Source organism: Salmo trutta, unplaced genomic scaffold, assembly GCF_901001165.1.
Source record: "Salmo trutta unplaced genomic scaffold, fSalTru1.1, whole genome shotgun sequence".
Classification (NCBI taxonomy): Eukaryota; Metazoa; Chordata; class Actinopteri; order Salmoniformes; family Salmonidae; genus Salmo; species Salmo trutta.
The window spans coordinates 2295859-2315418 of NW_021822941.1; the positions used below are offsets into that span (position 1 = coordinate 2295859).

General features: G+C 43.1%; 1 protein-coding gene across 1 annotated transcript in view; it reads left to right on the top strand.

Annotated features, from left to right (window-relative positions):
• The window catches only part of LOC115187369 (deleted in malignant brain tumors 1 protein-like), a 61075-nt gene extending 46969 nt beyond the window's left edge, over window positions 1–14106 (top strand). The window contains 6 exon segments of the mRNA XM_029746437.1: window positions 12143–12448; window positions 12574–12852; window positions 13309–13629; window positions 13730–13818; window positions 13946–14047; window positions 14050–14106. Of these exon segments, the coding sequence (XP_029602297.1) occupies window positions 12143–12448; window positions 12574–12852; window positions 13309–13629; window positions 13730–13818; window positions 13946–14047; window positions 14050–14091 (1139 nt within the window). The 3' untranslated portion in view covers window positions 14092–14106.
• Window positions 14107–19560: the final 5454 nt, after the last annotated feature.

The following is a 19560-nucleotide window of genomic DNA, read 5'->3' on the forward strand; positions in this document are numbered from 1 at the left end:
TCCTAATCCCTACCTGTAGCCTACCTACCTCTGGTATAATGCATTTCCACCTCTCACTCCATCAGTGTTGCTTGTCCATCTTCCTGAATTAAAAGATGAACAGATCAATATTGCTGGCATAACATCATTAAATATTGCTAAGTTATTTAGCTGTAGTGTGGATGTAGGGCTGGTTTTAGTATATAATGAGCACCCAGATGCTGCGTAGGCAACACAATAATATCAGACAGACAAGCTGGCCCTGCTGCCTCCACGTTGGCTACTATGTTACAATATGAATATTCTCAGAGTTGTCTTGTTGATACTAAATGTTTCAGTTTCTCCAAGCCGCCTTGTTCATTTATACAATGTTTCAATATTATCAGAGCCACCTTGTTGATGCAATGCTTCAGTATTCACAGAATGTTTCCTTTCCCTGGTGAATAATGCAGACAGGCAGATACATAATGAGCTGGGTGCAGACATCATAAGGAACATCTCTGGATGCAAAGCAACAATTTTGGTGGGAAGCACATGAGACAATGACACTGTCATAGTACACTATATGAACCGCTCCACAAGGGTGACTTCATATACATTATAGCGGGGGGTCAACAACGCTTTTCACGAGATCCAATTTACAATTGATCCTACAATTTCTAAAGATCTGCGTGACTGTAATTATTTCCATATCAGCATTTTATGCTACTCAACTGTGCCCAAAAAATGTTTAAATGCCCACAAACTGAATATTTCTAGCTGGCTACTAGACAGAAACGTTGTCCATTCAACCACAGGCCGCAGAGCCCCACTATGCATTGTCTTCCTGTATGGAGGCGCTGTCCAATCAGCAGTGCAGCCTTAAGGTAAAGTTAAATATTGTATTGTTTTTGTTCATTTCTGAGTGATGTTCTATCGATTCCCTGCGTCATGTCATGTTTTCATGTGTATCTGAGTTATTTGCCTTCAAGCAGGCAGAAATATGTCCTGTATGACGTAGCATCATGATAAAGTCTCACTACACTGGAAGTTAATAGGAATATGACTTTTAGATCGCCAAAACGTTATTCATACAGATTTCAATACTGGACGATGTAACTCGGGAGGTCTTCTTTCTAATGAGAAGTTTATCATATTTTTGTGATATTCCTGCCTTGGGAAATTGGTAATTTAACGGAGGGTCTAACACGTTTCTCCTATTTGTCTGTCTCTATAGTCCAGGGTGCATTGCGTGGTGCCTTTGCCAGAGATATTATAGAAAGGAGATAGGAATCCATTAATGAACAATGTATACCGCCCTTCCCAGCACACTGTCGACCAATCACGTTCAGGTTGTCATGGTACGTCACGTGGTTGCTAAGCTAATCGTCACGCAATCCCTTCTCATAGTCAGTATACTGTATGTCGAGAAATGTGGCTATTTTCTTCGAAAGTACATAATGCCACGATTCCAAAGCTGTATGATACTATAGCAAGCTAATTTACCTCACATCTCGGAAAAGATTAGTAATGTTGTACTTCTTGTTGACTAAATTCGTGTTAACGTTGGGTTTTGGAGCAAGCGCCCAGTAGACTCCCATTCACTCCGTGAAGGAGAGCGCCCCCTGTCCCAGAATCGCCCAGAATGCACCGCGTGGGCCAATAACGAGGGATGATGTAGCACGGGCAACGTTTCCCATCTCCTCAGAAGTATCTCTGCCGTTGTGATTTAAACTCCACTCTGTGAGACACATCGATCTGCAGGTTGAACATGGTGAGATTGTTGACCCATATATTGATAGTGCAGTGTGTTTAGGCGAGAGGATTGCATTGTGGATTGTGTACTCAATTTGAGCTGCAACAGATTTCCTTAACGATTTTCCATATTTCTACCAACCTTATTATAATGCCAAAATGAAAATCTGTTAACAAAAATGATTGTTCTCACATATTAGAGTAATTTAACACAGTAAATAAAGAATGACTGGTTTTGGGTGGATTTTTCCTTTAATGTGTAGATTTTCCTTTTGTATTTCATGATTTTCTTCATTCTTTGGTTGAGTCTGTTTGTCGTTACTCGTCCTTGTCGATTGTAGTTCTAAGTAATTCCTTTGATGTCTGCCTTTTATTTCAATACATGTGTAGGATTTATCTGGCACAGTTTACATTCACAGTCAGCTGTTTTATGCTCCGGTTAGTTTCACATTGATGTTGGTATTTGACGTCAGCCTTTGACGCTTGTAAACTCAATTTAAAAAAAGTCCCTTTTTCAGGACCCTGTCTTTCAAAGATAATTCGTAAAAATCTAAATAACTTCACAGATCTTCATTGTAAAGGGTTTAAACTCTGTTTCCCATGCTTGTTCAATGAACCATAAACAATTATTGAACACGCACCTGTTGAACGGTCATTAAGACACGAACAGCTTACAGACGGTAGGCAATTAAGGTCACAATTATGAAAACGTAGGACACTAAAGAGTCCTTTCTACTGACTCTGAAAAACACCAAAAGAAAGATACCCAGGGTCCCAGCTCATCTGCGTGAACGTGCCTTAGACATGCTGCAAGGAGGCATGAGGACTGCAGATGTGGCCAGGGCAATAAATTGCAATGTCCGTACTGTGAGACGCCTAAGACAGAGCTACAGGGAGACAGGACAGACAGCTGATCGTCCTTGCAGTGGCAGACCACGTGTAACAACACCTGCACAGGATCGGTACATCCGAACATCACACCTGCGGGACAGGTATAGGATGGCAACAACAACTGCCTGAGTTACACCAGGAACGCACAATCCCTCCATCAGTGCTCAGACTGCCCACAATAGGCTGAGAGAGGCTGGTCTGAGGGCTTGTAGGCCTGTTGTAAGGCAGGTCCTCACCAGACATCACCGGCAACAACGTCGCCTATGGGCACAAACCCACCGTTGCTTGACCAGACAGGACTGGCAAAAGTGCTCTTCACTGACGAGTCGCGGTTTTGTCTCACCAGGGGTGATGGTCGGATTCACGTTTATAGTCAAAGGAATGAGCGTTACACCGAGGCCTGTACTCTGGAGCGGGATCGATTTGGAGGTGGAGGGTCCGTCATGGTCTGGGGCGGTGTGTCACAGCATCATCGGACTGAGCTTGTTGTCATTGCAGGCAATCTCAACGCTGTGCGTTACAGGGAAGACATCCTCCTTCCTCATGTGGTGACCTTCCTGCAGGCTCATCCTGACATGACCCTCCAGCATGACAATGCCACCAGCCATACTGCTCGTTCTGTGCGTGATATCCTGCAAGATATCACGCACAGAATTATTCAATTTCTGTTAGTCACATGTCTGTGGAACTTGTTCAGTTTATGTCTCAGTTGTTGAATCTTGTTATGTTCATACAAATATTTACACATGTTAAGTTTGCTGAAAATAAATGCAGTTGAGAGTGAGAGGACGTTTCTTTTTTTGCTGAGTTTATTATGCATCTATTTCATTGTACTGTTCCATCAGTAGACTAAATGACTCAATGTAGTCTATGTATGATGAGGTTGAGTTTTACATCGTACACTCCATTCCACAGACCTTTAAACCTAATATAAACCTAATATTGCGCTGATAACTAATGTCTGGGGGCATTTTGGTTAGTTTTTGCTGTTCTCCAAATAGTATTTTAGAGTTAAGTACAGTAAATTATCTGGTGTGGGGATTTCTACACACCCCATTTAGCCATACCCTAGGTTTAGCTGTATTTCTACACACCCCATTTAGCCATACCCTAGGTTTAGCTGTATTTCTACACACCCCATTTAGCCATAGCCTAGGTTTAGCTGTATTTCTACACACCCCATTTAGCCATACCCTAGGTTTAGCTGTATTTCTACACACCCCATTTAACCATACCCTAGGTTTAGCTGTATTTCTACACACCCCATTTAGCCATAGCCTAGGTTTAGCTGTATTTCTACACATCCCATTTAGCCATACCCTAGGTTTAGCTGTATTTCTACACACCCCATTTAGCCATACCCTAGGTTTAGCTGTATTTCTACACACCCCATTTAGCCATACCCTAGGTTTAGCTGTATTTCTACACACCCCATTTAGCCATACCCTAGGTTTAGCTGTATTTCTACACACCCCATTTAGCCATAGCCTAGGTTTAGCTGTATTTCTACACACCCCATTTAGCCATACCCTAGGTTTAGCTGTATTTCGAAACACCCCATTTAGCCATACCCTAGGTTTAGCTGTATTTCTACACCCCCAAACTACATAACTACATACTAACATTCAGTCGACTGAATATCTTTTCATTACTGACTTCTCACCAGTGATGTCATCATAACCAGTAACCTTTTCCTCTCTTGGTCCGGCTCAGCTTGACCCTGACCTCTGAAATTAATTAATTAAAAAACAGATGAAAGCAAATGTATTAAATTAGATCCCCCCACATTTATTCAACCAGGTGTATGTGTGTGTTTTCTATTTTTTTTATTTAACCTTTATTTAACCAGGTAGGCTAGTTGAGAACAAGTTCTCATTTACAACTGCGACCTGGCCAAGATAAAGCATAGCAGTGCGACACAAACAACAACACAGAGTTACACATGGAATAAACAAGAGTACAGTCAATAACACAATAGAGAAAAATAAAGTCTATATACAGTGTGTGCAAATGGCGTGAGGAGGTAAGGCAATAAAAAGGCCATAGTAGCGAAGTAACACTGGAGTGATAGATGAGCAGATGATGGTGTGTAAGTAATGATACTGGTGCGCAAAAGAGCAGAAAAGTAAATAAAAACAATTTGGGGATGAGGTAGGTAGATTGGATGGGCTGTTTACAGATGGACTATGTACAGCTGCAGCGATCGGTTAGCTCGGGGGTCGGCAACCCGCGGCTCTAGATGCGGCTCTTTAGCGCCGCCCTAGTGGCTCCCTGGAGCTTTTTCAAAAATATGAAAATGGAAAAAGATGGTGTGAATATATTTTTTGTTTTAATATAATTTATTATCCAATGCTGTAAAAATGTGTATAATAAATATTTAATTTCCACATTTCTGTCAACGAAGATTTACGTCATAGCCTGCGACACACGTTTCTTTCAGCTCGGCGTAGTGCCAGATAGATGGCTGTTGCAAACAAACCGGTGGGTGTGTCATGGGCCATGGATCCCAAAGGGAAAAAGAGGAAGTTAGCTGTGGAGAACAGAGGATTCCACAGTTCTTGGACCGAATCATTTGCTTTCATTGCCAATGCGGAAGGATTACCTGCATGTTTGCTTTGTAATGAGAAGTTGTCAAATAACAAAAAGAGTAACGTGGAAAGACATTTCCATTCTTCCTGACAGTTATAGGAACATGAAGAAATATGCATTTGGAGTATTATCCATCTTTGGATCAACATACCTGTGCGAGCAGATATTCTCAAACATGAACTACATAAAATCCAAATACCGCACCCGCCTCAAAGATGAGAGCTTGCAGTCCTGCGTGAAGATTAAAGTTACATCTTACATGCCCCGATATTGAGAAGCTGTCCAGTGATGTCCGAAAACAGAAGTCACATTAAACGGGTAAGAACACAATCCTGTCATAGGCACATTTAGTAACAAAGTGGCTGTTTTTTATAAAGTGATTTCTGATTTTTGTCAGTATATATTTGGAATGACACATAGGGATATTATTGTGTTTTGTTGCTCAGGTCCGAGGATGGCTGCATTGTATTGTGCGTGTCAAAAGAGAAGAGGATAATGCACAGAAATCGAACTTAAACTGTATTATTTTAATTTTTATATACTTTACCTTTTCAAAAGGCTGCTGTTTTATTGCACTCTGTCTGTTGCCCAGATAAGGGGAAAAGAGAAGAGGATTGTATCGTATTATTGAGGTTTGAAAAGGGCTGCATTTTATTTCCATGGGGAGGTCTGAAATTACAGGAGGCCTATTATGCACGTTGCACATTTTGTTGTTGTTTTTTCGAATCCTAAAATAAAAATGACATAAAAAATCTGATTTCTGTATTGTATTTTTATAATTTCATCAATGCAACGAAACATAATACATTAATATTATAATGGAAGTTAAACTTAAAGCACCATCGTACAGCAGAGTAGTCACGTGGTGCGTCATTCTCTCCAGGATGCGCTGCAGGTAAAATAAACGTTTAATCATGAATGCTCATTATGTATTTGTAGCCTACTTATCATTTTGATACTAGGCTACTATAGCAAATATAGACACTTACAGCATGTGTTGCCTTCATTATAAGGCTATTCATTTTTTTGCGGCTCCAGACAGACTAGTTTTTTTGGTCCAATATGGCTCTTTCAACATTTTGGGTTGCCGACCCCTGGGTTAGCTGCTCAGATAGCTGATGTTTAAAGTTAGTGAGGGAAGTAAAAGTCTCCAACTTCAGCGATTTTTGCAATTCGTTCCAGTCACTGGCAGCAGAGAACTGGAAGGAAAGGCGGCCAAAGCAGGTGTTGGCTTTGGGGATGACCAGTGAGATATACCTGCTGGAGCGCATGCTATGGGTGAGTGTTGCTATGGTGACCAGTGAGCTGAGATAAGGCGGAGCTTTACCTAGCATAGACTTATAGATGACCTGGAGCCAGTGGGTCTGGAGACGAATATGTAGTGAGGGCCAGCCGACTAGAGCATACAGGTCGCAGTGGTGGGTAGTATAAGGGGCTTTGGTATCAAAACGCATGGCACTGTGATAGACTGCATCCAGTTTGCTGAGCAGAGTATTGGAAGCCATTTTGTAGATGGCATCGCCGAAGTCGAGGATCGGTAGGATAGTCAGTTTTACGAGGGTACGTTTGGCGGCATGAGTGAAGGAGGCTTTGTTGCGAAATAGAATACTGATTCTAGATTTGATTTTGGATTGGAGATGTTTGATATGAGTCTGGAAGGAGAGTTTACAGTCTAGCCAGACTCCTAGGTATTTGTAGTTGTCCACATATTCTAAGTCAGAACCGTCCAGAGTAGTGATGCTAGGTGGGTGGGCGGGTGCAGGTAGCTATCAGTTGAGGAGCATGCATTTAGTTTTACTAGCGTTTAAGAGCAGTTGGAGGCCACGAAAGGAGTGTTGTATGGAGTTGAAGCTCGTCTGGAGGTTAGTTAACACAGTGTCCAAAGACGGGCCAGAAGTATACAGAATGGTGTTGTCTGCGTAGAGGTGGATCAGAGAATCACCAGCAGCAAGAGCGACATCGTTGATATATACAGAGAAAAGAGTCGGCACGAGAATTGAACCCTGTGGTACCCCCTTAGAGACTGCCAGAGGTCCGGAAAACAGGCCCTCCGATTTGACACACTGAACTCTGTCTGCCTGTATATAGCCTCGCTACTGTTATAGCCTCGCTACTGTATATAGTCTCTCTACTGTATATAGCCTCTCTACTGTATATAGTCTCTCTACTGTATATAGTCTCTCTACTGTATATAGGCTCTCTACTGTATATAGTCATATATAGTATATAGTCATATATAGTATATAGTCTCTACTGTATATAACCTCTCTTCTGTATATAGCCTCTACTGTATATACCCTCTCTTCTGTATATAACCTCTCTACTGTATATAGTCTCTCTACTGTATATAGTCTCTCTACTGTATATAGTCTATCTACTGTATATAGTCTCTCTACTGTATATAGCCTCTCTACTGTATATAGACTCTACTGTATATACTCTCTCTACTGTATATACCCTCTCTACTGTATATAGCCTCTCTACTGTATATAGCCTCTCTACTGTATATAGCCTCTCTACTGTATATAGCCTCTCTACTGTATATAACCTGTCTACTGTATATAGCCTCTCTACTGTATATAGTCTCTCTACTGTATATAGTCTCTCTACTGTATATAGTCTCTCTACTGAATGTAGTCTCTCTACTGTATGTAGTCTGCCACCATGTTATGTCTGTTTAGGGCCAAATAGTCTTGGGGTTTTTATATTTTTGGAGAGAATACTTTTTTTATCTGAGAGATATAAGAAAGATCAGGAAACTCATGTTTTTTCCTACATGTATTTAACCCCTTATTTGTGGAACTAAACTATCTCCATACATACTTCCATAAATGTGTTAAACTGGTACCAGGAGACCTTCAGACGAGTCTTATAAAGCTTATGGACGTCCTAGATCATAACAACCTGTACGTGTTCCTGAGAGACTCACCTTTCCATAGTGGGGTCATGTTAGTGTGTCCTAGATCATAACAACCTGTACGTGTTCCTGAGAGACTCACCTTTCCATAGTGGGGTCATGTTAGTGTGTCCTAGATCATAACAACCTGTACGTGTTCCTGAGAGACTCACCTTTCCATAGTGGGGTCATGTTAGTGTGTCCTATCCTATCCTGATTGGACTAGATCCATGTTGAGGTGAGACTCGTCTGATTGGACTAGATCCATGTTGACTTGAGACACGTCTGATTGGACTAGATCCATGTTGAGGTGAGACACGTCTGATTGGACTAGATCCATGTTGAGGTGAGACACGTCTGATTGGACTAGATCCATGTTGAGGTGAGGCACGTCTGATTGGACTAGATCCATGTTGAGGTGAGACACGTCTGATTGGACTAGATCCATGTTGAGGTGAGACACGTCTGATTGGACTAGATCCATGTTGAGGTGAGACACGTCTGATTGGACTAGATCCATGTTGAGGTGAGACACGTCTGATTGGACTAGATCCATGTTGAGGTGAGGCACGTCTGATTGGACTAGATCCATGTTGAGGTGAGACACGTCTGATTGGACTAGATCCATGTTGAGGTGAGACACGTCTGATTGGACTAGATCCATGTTGAGGTGAGACACGTCTGATTGGACTAGATCCATGTTGAGGTGAGACACGTCTGATTGGACTAGATCCATGTTGAGGTGAGGCACGTCTGATTGGACTAGATCCATGTTGAGGTGAGGCACGTCTGATTGGACTAGATCCATGTTGAGGTGAGACACGTCTGATTGGACTAGATCCATGTTGAGGTGAGACACGTCTGATTGGACTAGATCCATGTTGAGGTGAGACACGTCTGATTGGACTAGATCCATGTTGAGGTGAGACACGTCTGATTGGACTAGATCCATGTTGAGGTGAGACCATTCCATGTCTTTATTGGTTTGTATGAGAAGGCAGTTTGGGAGAAGGTGGTGGACCGTTTGAGGATTCTACAGTTCCCCTGGTGGAGGTTCTTGGAACACTGCTATTTAAGTCTGAGGTTGATGAAAACCAAATGTGGTGCTGCTATGTTGTGTGTTAACTTGAATACCAGGCAGATGTTGGAGTACAGAATGAAATGGAGAGGAGAGGGGGGAGGAGAGGAGAGGGGAGGGGAGGAAAGAGGAGAGGAGAAGAGAAGAGAGGGGGGAGAAGAGTAGAGGGGAGAGAAGTATAGAAGAAGAGAGGGGTAGACGAGGAAAAAAGAGGGGGACAAGAGGAAAGGGGTAGAAGAGGAGAAGAGAAGAGGAGAAGGGAGGGCGCGAGGAGGAGAGAAGACGTTGAGAAGGGGGGAGAAGAGGAGAGGGCAGAAGAGGAGAGGGGAGATGGGAGAGGAGATGAGTAGGTAGGAGGAGAGGAGAGAAGTTGAGGAGAAGAGACGGGGAGATGAGAGGGGAGAAGGGGAGAAGAGGAGAAGCAAGTGAGAGAAGAGGGGGAATTTGAGATAGAAGAGGAGAGGGGGAGAAGAGGAGAGTGGGAGAAGAGTAGATGGGGAGGAAAGGAGAAGAGGAGAAGCAAGTGAGAGAAGAGGGGGAATTTGAGATAGGGGAGAAGAGGAGAGGGGGAAGAGGAGAGGGGGGAGAAGAGAAGAGGAGAGGGTGATAAGAGGGGGGAGAAGAGAGGGGTGAAAAGAGGAGAGGGGGAGAAGAGGAAAGGAGAGGGAAGGAGAAGAGGAGAGGGGGAGAAGGGGGGAGAAGAGGAGAAGAGAGACTGGGAGAAGAGGAGAGGAGAGGGGGAGAAGAGGAGAGGGGGAGAAGAGGAGAGGAGAGGGGGAGAAGAGGAGAGGAGAGGGGGAGAAGAGGAGAGGGGGAGAATGGGGTAGAGTAGGAGAAGAGAGGGGGAGAAGAGTCGAGAGGAGAAGAGAGTGAGAGCAGAGGGGGGAGATGAGAGGGGGGAGAAGCAAAGATGGGGGAGAAGAGATGGAGAAGGGGAGAAGCAAGTGAGAGAAGAGGGGGGAGATGAGAGGGGGGAGAAGAGGAGAGGGGGAGAAGAGGAGAGGGAGAGAAGAGGAGAAAAGGGGGGAGAAGAGGAGACAAGAGGGGGGATGGGAGGGGGAGATGAGTAGAGTGGGAGAAGAGGAGAGGAGAAGGGGAGAGGGGGAGAAGAGAAGAAGAGAGGAGATGGGGGAGGAGAGGGGAGGAAAGTGGAGTAGAGGGGAGAGGAAGGGAGTGGAGAGGAGAGGGGAGAGGAGAGGAGAAGAGAGGGGGAGAAGAAGAGAAGAGAGGAGATGGGGGAGGAGAGGGGAGGAAAGTGGAGTAGAGGGGAGAGGAAGGGAGTGGAGAGGAGAGGGGAGAGGAGAGGAGAAGAGAGGGGGAGAAGAAGAGAAGAGAGGGGAGAAGGGAAGAGGAGAGGGGGAGAAGAGTAAAGGGGGGAGAAGAGGAGACGAGAGAGGGAGAAGAGGTGAAAGTCACTGAGCTCTTCATTAAGGCCATTCTACTGCCACTGTATGTCTATGGAGATTGCATGGCTGAGTGCTTGATTTATACATCTGGCAGGAAGGGGAGTGGCTGAAATAGAATCCACTAATTTGAAGGGGTGTCCACATACTTTTGTATATATAGTGCATGTAGACATGGGTGTTGCACCATACCAACGATAAGCCTGTCTTCCCCATCACATCATGAAAGGTCATGTTGATGTTTATTTAACCTCTGTCTCTCTCTTCCTCTGACTCCTCCCTTTCTCCTTTGTTTCTCTCTATCTCTCTGTCTCTTTCTCTGTCTTTCTCCTCTGTCTCTCTCTTCCTCTGTCTCCTCCCTTTCTCCTTTGTTTCTCTCTATCTCTCTGTCTCTTTCTCTCTCTTTCTCCTCTGTCTCTCTCTTCCTCTGTCTCCTCCCTTTCTCCTTTGTTTCTCTCTATCTCTCTGTCTCTTTCTCTGTCTTTCTCCTCTGTCTCTCTCTTCCTCTGTCTCCTCCCTTTCTCCTTTGTTTCTCTCTATCTCTCTGTCTCTTTCTCTCTCTTTCTCCTCTGTCTCTCTCTTTCTCAAAGCGTCAGTCCACCAGGTAGGTAGAGTATAAATCTACAGTGATTATAGCAGTTCAATATTAGTCAACTTTATTATCCCACATGGAGAAATTCATGTGTCCATACAAACCATTCTAAACCCAATAACAAGTAGTGTTTTATGGAACTACTAATACTTGTCAACCACAAAGCACTACTGCTGTTAGAATAACAGAATCACTGTCATCATCTGTCCTCACCACTGTGTTTTCCTCTCTGCTGTTTACAGCTGAACAGTCAGTCAGACTGGTGAATGGGACCACTTCCTGTTCTGGGACAGTGGAAGTCTTCTCTGAAGGAGACTGGTCAGGTCTATGTTCTGGGTGGTGGAGCATGATGAGACAGGTTAAGTTTGTGTGTAGAGAGATGGACTGTGGGAATCCTGTAGCTGAATCTAGAGGACCTCTGGCTGAATATGGAAGAAGAGGAGTCAGACTATCTAGTTGTAGTGGAGATGAGTCTTCTATTAGACAGTGTGACATCACAGAAGGACGTGGTGTCTGTAATGGTGAATATTATCATCATGTGAACTGTTCAGGTAAGAGACTGGTCATATTGAGAGATTTATTTATAAATTATACAATATTAACATGTATCATGTTTTATGTGTTTTTTATTTCATTTAAATAGAGGGAGAGATGTCAGATGTATTTAAACATTATATTTGTGTTTGTCATATTGGTTTATGGGAGATGTTCATGGGCAGATCATTGTAGTTCAGATGTTACTGAAGTGAAGCTGCCTGATGGATGTCCAGCTGTTTATTTTCTATAAAGTGAAGTGAACTTATTCCTGTCTCCTGCCTGCATTATTCCCAACCCTATCCTGAGTGACTAAGAACCCATTTCTACCTCTTACAGTATCAAACATAGCAAACTACAATCTTTTATCCAACATATTTGTGTTTAGTCCTTGACAGTGTCATCAACAAAACTGATTGAATGTTCAACCAAGTCTTTTTCTCCAGAGTCTGTGCGGCTTGTGGATGGAGCTGGTCTCTGCTCTGGGAGAGTGGAGGTGAAGTCCAATCAGTCCTGGGCCTCAGTGTGTGAAGCTGACTTTGACCGGCAGGATGCAGAGGTAGTCTGTGGGGAGCTTGGCTGTGGGGCTCCTGCAGCTCTACAGGGGGGGCTCTATGGAGAAGGTGAGGGTCAGACCTGGGATAAAGAGTTCCAGTGTAAAGGCAAAGAGTCCCTTCTCCTGGACTGTGACACCTCAGACAGAGAAAACAACACCTGTCTACCTGGTAATGCTGTTGGACTCACCTGCTCAGGTAAGAAACAGTTTGTCTCTCAATCAACATTGTTTCTCACCTGGAGTGAAGAATATGAGAGACAATATAGGTGTGTTTTAGTGAGAAAATAGTAAGATTACTGTCTCTCTCTTTTCTTTTCTCAGAGCCTGATGATGTGAGGCTGGTGGGAGGAGGCAGTCGCTGTGCTGGTGGAGTGGAGCGGTACGACCAGGGAGAGTGGAGGACTGTGGGAGCTGAAGACTGGGACCAGGAGGATGTAGCTGCAGTAGTGTGTAGACAGCTGGGTTGTGGCTCCACTGTTTCAGTTCTACCTGGAAACACCACTAGAGGGTTTGGAGTTTCCTGTTATGGGTCTGAGTCTTCACTGAGGAAGTGTTCCAAAATTTATGATCTCCTTCCTGGACTCACAGTGATCTGCTCAGGTAATAACAAGATATTATAATAATATTCAACTGATTTCCTTCATTCATACAACTTCCTCTGCACCTCTCATGATGACTGTTTAGCTTGTCAGTCTGCTTTCCAAAATAAATGACACTGTCAAGTAGGAATCAAATACAACTGAAAAATCCCAGAATGCTTTGTATTTGAGTGTTATCTCAGTGAACGTCTCTACTCACTACCACTGTCACATGTCATGTTATTGTCATATCTAAATGAGGAAAGTAGTTGAGGAGCTACGTTTTCTTTTTCTCTCCTCTTGTTCCAGTTGTCCTGCTTAAGCCTGATATCAACATATGTTCTCTCAGTGACTGTAGGCCCACTACTCATGTTGCCCTGTGAGGGAGGCTGGCTAGCACTGTTACATGCTGATGTTATTGTCATATCTATAGGAAACTAGTTGAAGAGGTTTTTCTTGTTCTCTTTTATTGTTACAGATCTCCTGGTCCAGCCTGATATCTCCCTGACTGACTCAATGGGAGGGGTCTCCAGGGGCCACCAGGGGCCCGAGGTGTTCAGGGGCTACAGCTTCACCATCACCTGCTCCACTCAGCCACAATACCCAGGAGGCTCCTTCCTCGTCACGTTCACCGGCTCCAACAGAACCCAGACCCAGCCAGCTGTCAATCACTCTGCTGCCTTCGTCTTCCCTGCTGCAGATGACTCCCACCAAGGGAACTACAGATGTGTTTATGACAATTATGTTTTCTCTCATGATTTCTCCTCTGAGAGTGAGCTCCTCTCCCTCACCATCACAGGTAACTGAACATGAACCAGACTTATAACTTTGTCATTGACAGATTTCCCACAGATCTATGTGATGATGATCAGTCCCCTCAAAGGTGTTTCTGTTTGCAGCCTCTCCTCTGCCAGCCTTCATCATCAGACACGTTGTAGTGCTGCTGATCCTACTGACAGCCATCACCACCTCCTACCTGTACTACAAGGTAAAGACATTTACTCAGACGTTACAAGTCATTTAAACTAGAGGGAGAGGGTGAGGGGGAGAGGGAGGGAGAGAGAATGGAGATACTAGAGAGTAAATGTCTGACTGTTGGTGCTGTGTCTCCCTAGCCCACCAGGAGGCAGAAGAGAGTGAACAGGGTGAGCAGCATGGATCTTTATGTCAATGCCATGGAGATGGTCTCTCTGAGCTCCAGAGCTGAAGCTGGACCGGGAGAGGAGAGAGCAGCCCAGGGGACGAAGTAGGAGTAGAATGAAGCTGACCCTACATGCTGATCTTAGGTCAGTTTTGTGTTTTAAATGGATGTTCAGCAGCGGACTGGTGTTTAAAATGTGGTGACAAACCTGAAGTGGTTCTAATTTTAATAACAAGTTCAGAATTAGTTTCTCATTCTAGAACCTTGGAAGAAATCTAAAAGGAGTGACTGCAAACACCAGTATTCCTTTTAGTTTGGTTTTTACCACCAGAGAAACATGGGGTTCTGGGTAACATGGGGTTCTGGGTAACATGGGGTTCTGGGTAACATGGGGTTTGGGTAACATGGGGTTCTGGGTAAAATGGGGGTTTGGTAACATGGGGTTCTGGGTAATATGGGGTTTTGGTAACGTTGGGTTCTGGGTTACATGGGGTTCTGGGTAACATGGGGTTCTGGGTAACATGGGGTTCTGGGTAACATGGGGTTCTGGTAACATGGGGTTTGGGTAACATGGGGTTCTGGGTAACATGGGGTTCTGGGTAACATGGGGTTCTGGGTAACATGGGGTTCTGGGTAACATGGGGTTCTGGGTAACATGGGGTTCTGGGTATCATGGGGTTCTGGGTAACATGGGGTTCTGGGTAACATGGGGTTCTGGGTAACATGGGGTTCTGGGTAACATGGGGTTCTGGTAACATGGTGTTTTGGGTAACATGGGGTTCTGGGTAACATGGGGTTTTGGTAACATGGGGTTTTGGGTAACATGGGGTTCTGGGTAACCTGGGGATTGATTATTTTAAGAGAGTAGCTCAGTTACGTCTTTTTTGTGCTTTTCATTGCATTTTGTTTTTGTCTTCATGTGTTTATCTTATTTAGTGTCTCTTAGATTCTTTATCTTATTTAGTGTCTCTTAGATTCTTTATCTTATTTAGTGTCTCTTAGATTCTTTATCTTATTTAGTGTCTCTTAGATTCTTCATCTTATTTAGTGTCTCTTAGATTCTTTACCTTGAAGTGTTTCCATTATTAGTCCATGTATTATTATAATCATCTGTTCATTCTTTGTATTTTGAAACATTTTTTAATGAAGTGGTTTGTTGTTGTTGTTTGTGTTGTTTACCCCTGTTATTGATTATGATATATCATTGTTATGATGTTAGTAGTATAGAGATAATGATGTTATTTTCTTATGAAGGTGTTCCTAATGTTTTGTCCACTCAGTGTATAGTTGTGAGTTCAGATGATGTAGCTGTTATGTTATTTACTCTTTCCAGATAAAGACCTGTTGTTCTCTAAACTGTCATGTAATCACTGAATGCTTTAATAAACTCACAGGCTGTCAGTCTTGTGTGATTTCCCCTCCAGTTTTTTATTTCCCAGTGGTCAAGAGGTTATTGATCATTAGTGATTCCATCAGTGACACCAGACATCAGCTCAGCCCAGAGGTCCAGCTCAGCACCTTGACCCTTAGTGACCTCTCCCCCAGACAGACAGACAGACAGACAGACAGACAGACAGAGGCAGAATTCTGCATCTTCATATCACAATAACAGCTTTCTACTGCAACTGGAGGTGTTCTGAATATCACTACACAGGACAACAACTCCCATTGTTAGAGACATAGACATGAGCATCTTGTCACTATATACAGATCTCTGGAGGGTGGATACACTTTTACACCTGCTGCTTTAGGAAAGATACACACAGACCACATGACTGCAAATCAGACATTATCATGATCTCAATCTGAACTATATATTAGACATTATCATGATCTCAATCTGAACTATGTTGGAGACATTTGTAAATGGTAAAAAAAAAACTTTGTAAAAGAAGCGACAAAAAAGTTCAGATAAAAGTACAAACTTTGTGTTAAAAGGATCTATAGACAAAAAAAGAAAGGCAAAATAACAAATGGCAACAGCTTGATACTGATCTCATTGGACACGAAGAAGAGAAGTTCATTACAGACATGGAGAATGACTGGTCTCTGATAGAGGAGTTCAATTCACTACAGACAAGGAGAATGACTGGTCTCTGATAGAGGAGTTCAATTCACTACAGACATGGAGAATGACTGGTCTCTGATAGAGAAGTTCAATTCACTACAGACATGGAGAATGACTGGTCTCTGATAGAGAAGTTCAATTCACTACAGACAAGGAGAATGACTGGTCTCTGCTTCTTTTCTGGACTTCCCTCCACTCCTTATGAACTCTTGGTTTTAACACAACATGTTAAACTGTTGCCACATCACCTCACTGGATGAAAAGTTACATTAACACAAACTGATATGAGTTTCCCATTGTCCTGATCCACCGTGTGTTTTCCCGACCCAGAAGGCAGCAGGTTTGAGGAACAGAAACAGACCTCCCCTCAGACCTGAAACCCAGGCCCCCTTAAAACCTGTTGGGGCTAATGGGCAGTATTGAGAATTTTGAAAAAAATATGTGCCCATTTTTAACTGCCTCCTACATCAACTCAGAAGCTAGGATATGCATATTATTAAGAACAACACACATCACAAACCCACACATATATTTCCACAAATGTAAACACATGTAAACATGTACATACATTGACCACTACTAATGTTGATTGACCACTACTAAGTCTGATATTATGATGTTGGTATTACAGTACTCATATAAGAGCTAGTCACTGATTGACTGAGAAGACACACTCAGCATACAGGAAAACCACACTTCCTGTTGTTGTTGCCAAGGTGCTGTCATTCAGCCTGAGGAAGAGAGTCCAAATGTTATTATTGTTGTATAGGTCTCACTCTGCTGGTATTGATGGCTGGTATAGGTCTCACACTCTGCTGGTATTGATGGATGGTATAGGTCTCACTCTCTGCTGGTATTGATGGATGGTATAGGTCTCACTCTCTGCTGGTATTGATGGATGGTATAGGTCTCACTCTCTGATGGTATTGATGGCTGGTATAGGTCTCACACTCTGCTGGTATTGATGGATGGTATAGGTCTCACACTCTGCTGGTATTGATGGCTGGTATAGGTCTCAATCTCTGCTGGTATTGATGGATGGTATAGGTCTCACACTCTGCTGGTATTGATGGATGGTATAGGTCTAACACTCTGCTGGTATTGATGGATGGTATATGTCTAACACTCTGCTGGTATTGATGGCTGGTATAGGTCTCACTCTCTGATGGTATTGATGGATGGTATAGGTCTCACACTCTGCTGGTATTGATGGATGGTATAGGTCTCACACTCTGCTGGTATTGATGGATGGTATAGGTCTCTGTTATGAGAATTTTGTTCCCAATGTTCATAAACTGAACTTCAATTAACCTGTTAGGGTATAGGGGGCAGTATTTTCACGGCTGGATAAAAAAATGTACCCGATTTAATCTGGTTACTAATCCTACCCAGTAACTACAATATGCATATACTTATTATATATGGATAGAAAACACCCTAAAGTTTCAATAACTGTTTGAATGGTGTCTGTGAGTATAACAGAACTCATTTGGCAGGCAAAACCCTGAGACAGATTCTGACAGGAAGTGGATACCTGATGTGTTGAATTGACTTTAAGCCTATACCATTGAAAAACAAAGGGGGTGAGGAATGTTTTGGCACTTCCTATTGCTTCCACAAGATGTCCCCAGCCTTTACAAAGTGTTTTGAGTCTTCTACAGTGAGATCTGACTGAAGAAGAGCTTTGGAACGGCGATGGCCCATTAGACACCTGGCGTGCGAGTTGATGGTGGGTACTCTCATTCCGAAACGTTTTAAAAGAGAACCCAATGCTCCGCCTTGAATTTTATTCATGTTCTGGTTAAAAAAGGCCCTAATGATTTATGCGATACAACGTTTGACATGTTTGAACGAACGTAAATATATTTTTTCCGTTCGTGATGTGAAGTGAAGTCCGGCTGGCTTAGATCATGTGCTACAACACGGAGGTTTTTGGACATAAATGATGAGCTTTTTTGAACAAAACTACATTCGTTATGGACCTGGGATTCTTTGGAAGTGACATCTGATGAAGAGAATCAAAGGTAATGGATTATTTACATAGTATTTTCGATTTAGATCTCTCCAACATGGCGGTTAGTCTGTATCGCAATGCGTATTTTTCTGGCGCAGTGCTCAGATTATTGCAAAGTGTGATTTCCCAGTAAGGTTAATTTTAAATCTGGCAAGTCCATTGCGTTCAAGAGATGTAAATCTATAATTCTTTGAATGACAATATAATATTTTACCAATGTTTTCTAATATTAATTAATTATTTTGTTGTCATGACTTGACTGCCGGTATTGGAGGGAAACGATTTCCTGAACATCAACGCCATAGTAAAACGCTGTTTTTAGATATAAATATGAACTTGATAGAACTAAAAATGCATGCATTGTCTAACATAATGTCCTAGGAGTGTCATCTGATGGAGATTGTAAAAGGTTAGTGCATAATTTTAGCTGATTTTATGGTTTTGGTGATGCCTGTCTTTGAATCGACAATACACTACACACAGCTATTGTCAATGTACTCTCCTAACATAACCTAACTTTATGCTTTCCCCGTAAAACCTTTTTAAAATCGGAAAACGTGGTTAGATTAAGGAGATGTTTATATTTCAAAGGCTGTAAGTTAGTTGTATGTTTGAGAAATTTGAATTTTGACATTTATTTGGTTTCAAATTTGCCGCTCTTGAAATGCACCTGCTGTTGATAGGGTGCGCCACGGGTGGCACGCTAACGTCCCACATAGCCCCAAGAAGTTAACCAAACCCGTATGTCTGAGATTTTGTGTCCAACAGGTGAATTACAGGAGAAGGTGATTCACTCAATCCAACCAGGAGACTGGGTGTGGATCCAGTCCCTGTGGATAAAAGAACTGGAAGCAGAAACGGTGGAAAAGGGCCATACCAAGTGCTCCTGGTAACAGCCTTCGTGGTGAGAATAGCTGAAAGAGTAACCTGGGTTCATATCACACATTGTGGGAGGGTAAGACACACTGACACTGTCGAACAATCACAGAGTTAGGAGAAGAACCGAATACCAATAAGGTTCGGGGGTTAACTCTCTAACGAAGATTCCCTAACCCGCCCGATCCTCACTGTGTGCGTTCATAGAAGTGAAAGTGTGGGTTTGCCTCTAGCCAGTGCTATGTTCTCCGGGAGGGGGTGGGGCTTTACAGGGGTACTGGTCAGTCTGAGCTGTCTGATTGTGGGAGCCATATTCCTAAATACACCATGAACCACTCGAGAAGTCAGAAAGTGGTAACTTGACCCATAGTGTAGAAGATGAGGATTTTTTATGGCCTAAGTACAAAAGGTCACTCGATCTGGATAAAAAGGAAGTGAGAGTAGAGTTAGGGAAGGATGTCTCAATAGAGTTCTATGCAGACCAAATGGGGTCCCTAACCTCCTGGCAGTCTAGGACTCTGACTTCATGGGGAAGATATCTGTGTAGATCCCTGTGTAACTTATGGAATCAGGTCATAGCTCACACAGGGAGAGAAGGCTATGTCAATCCACACACCCAATATAGAAACAG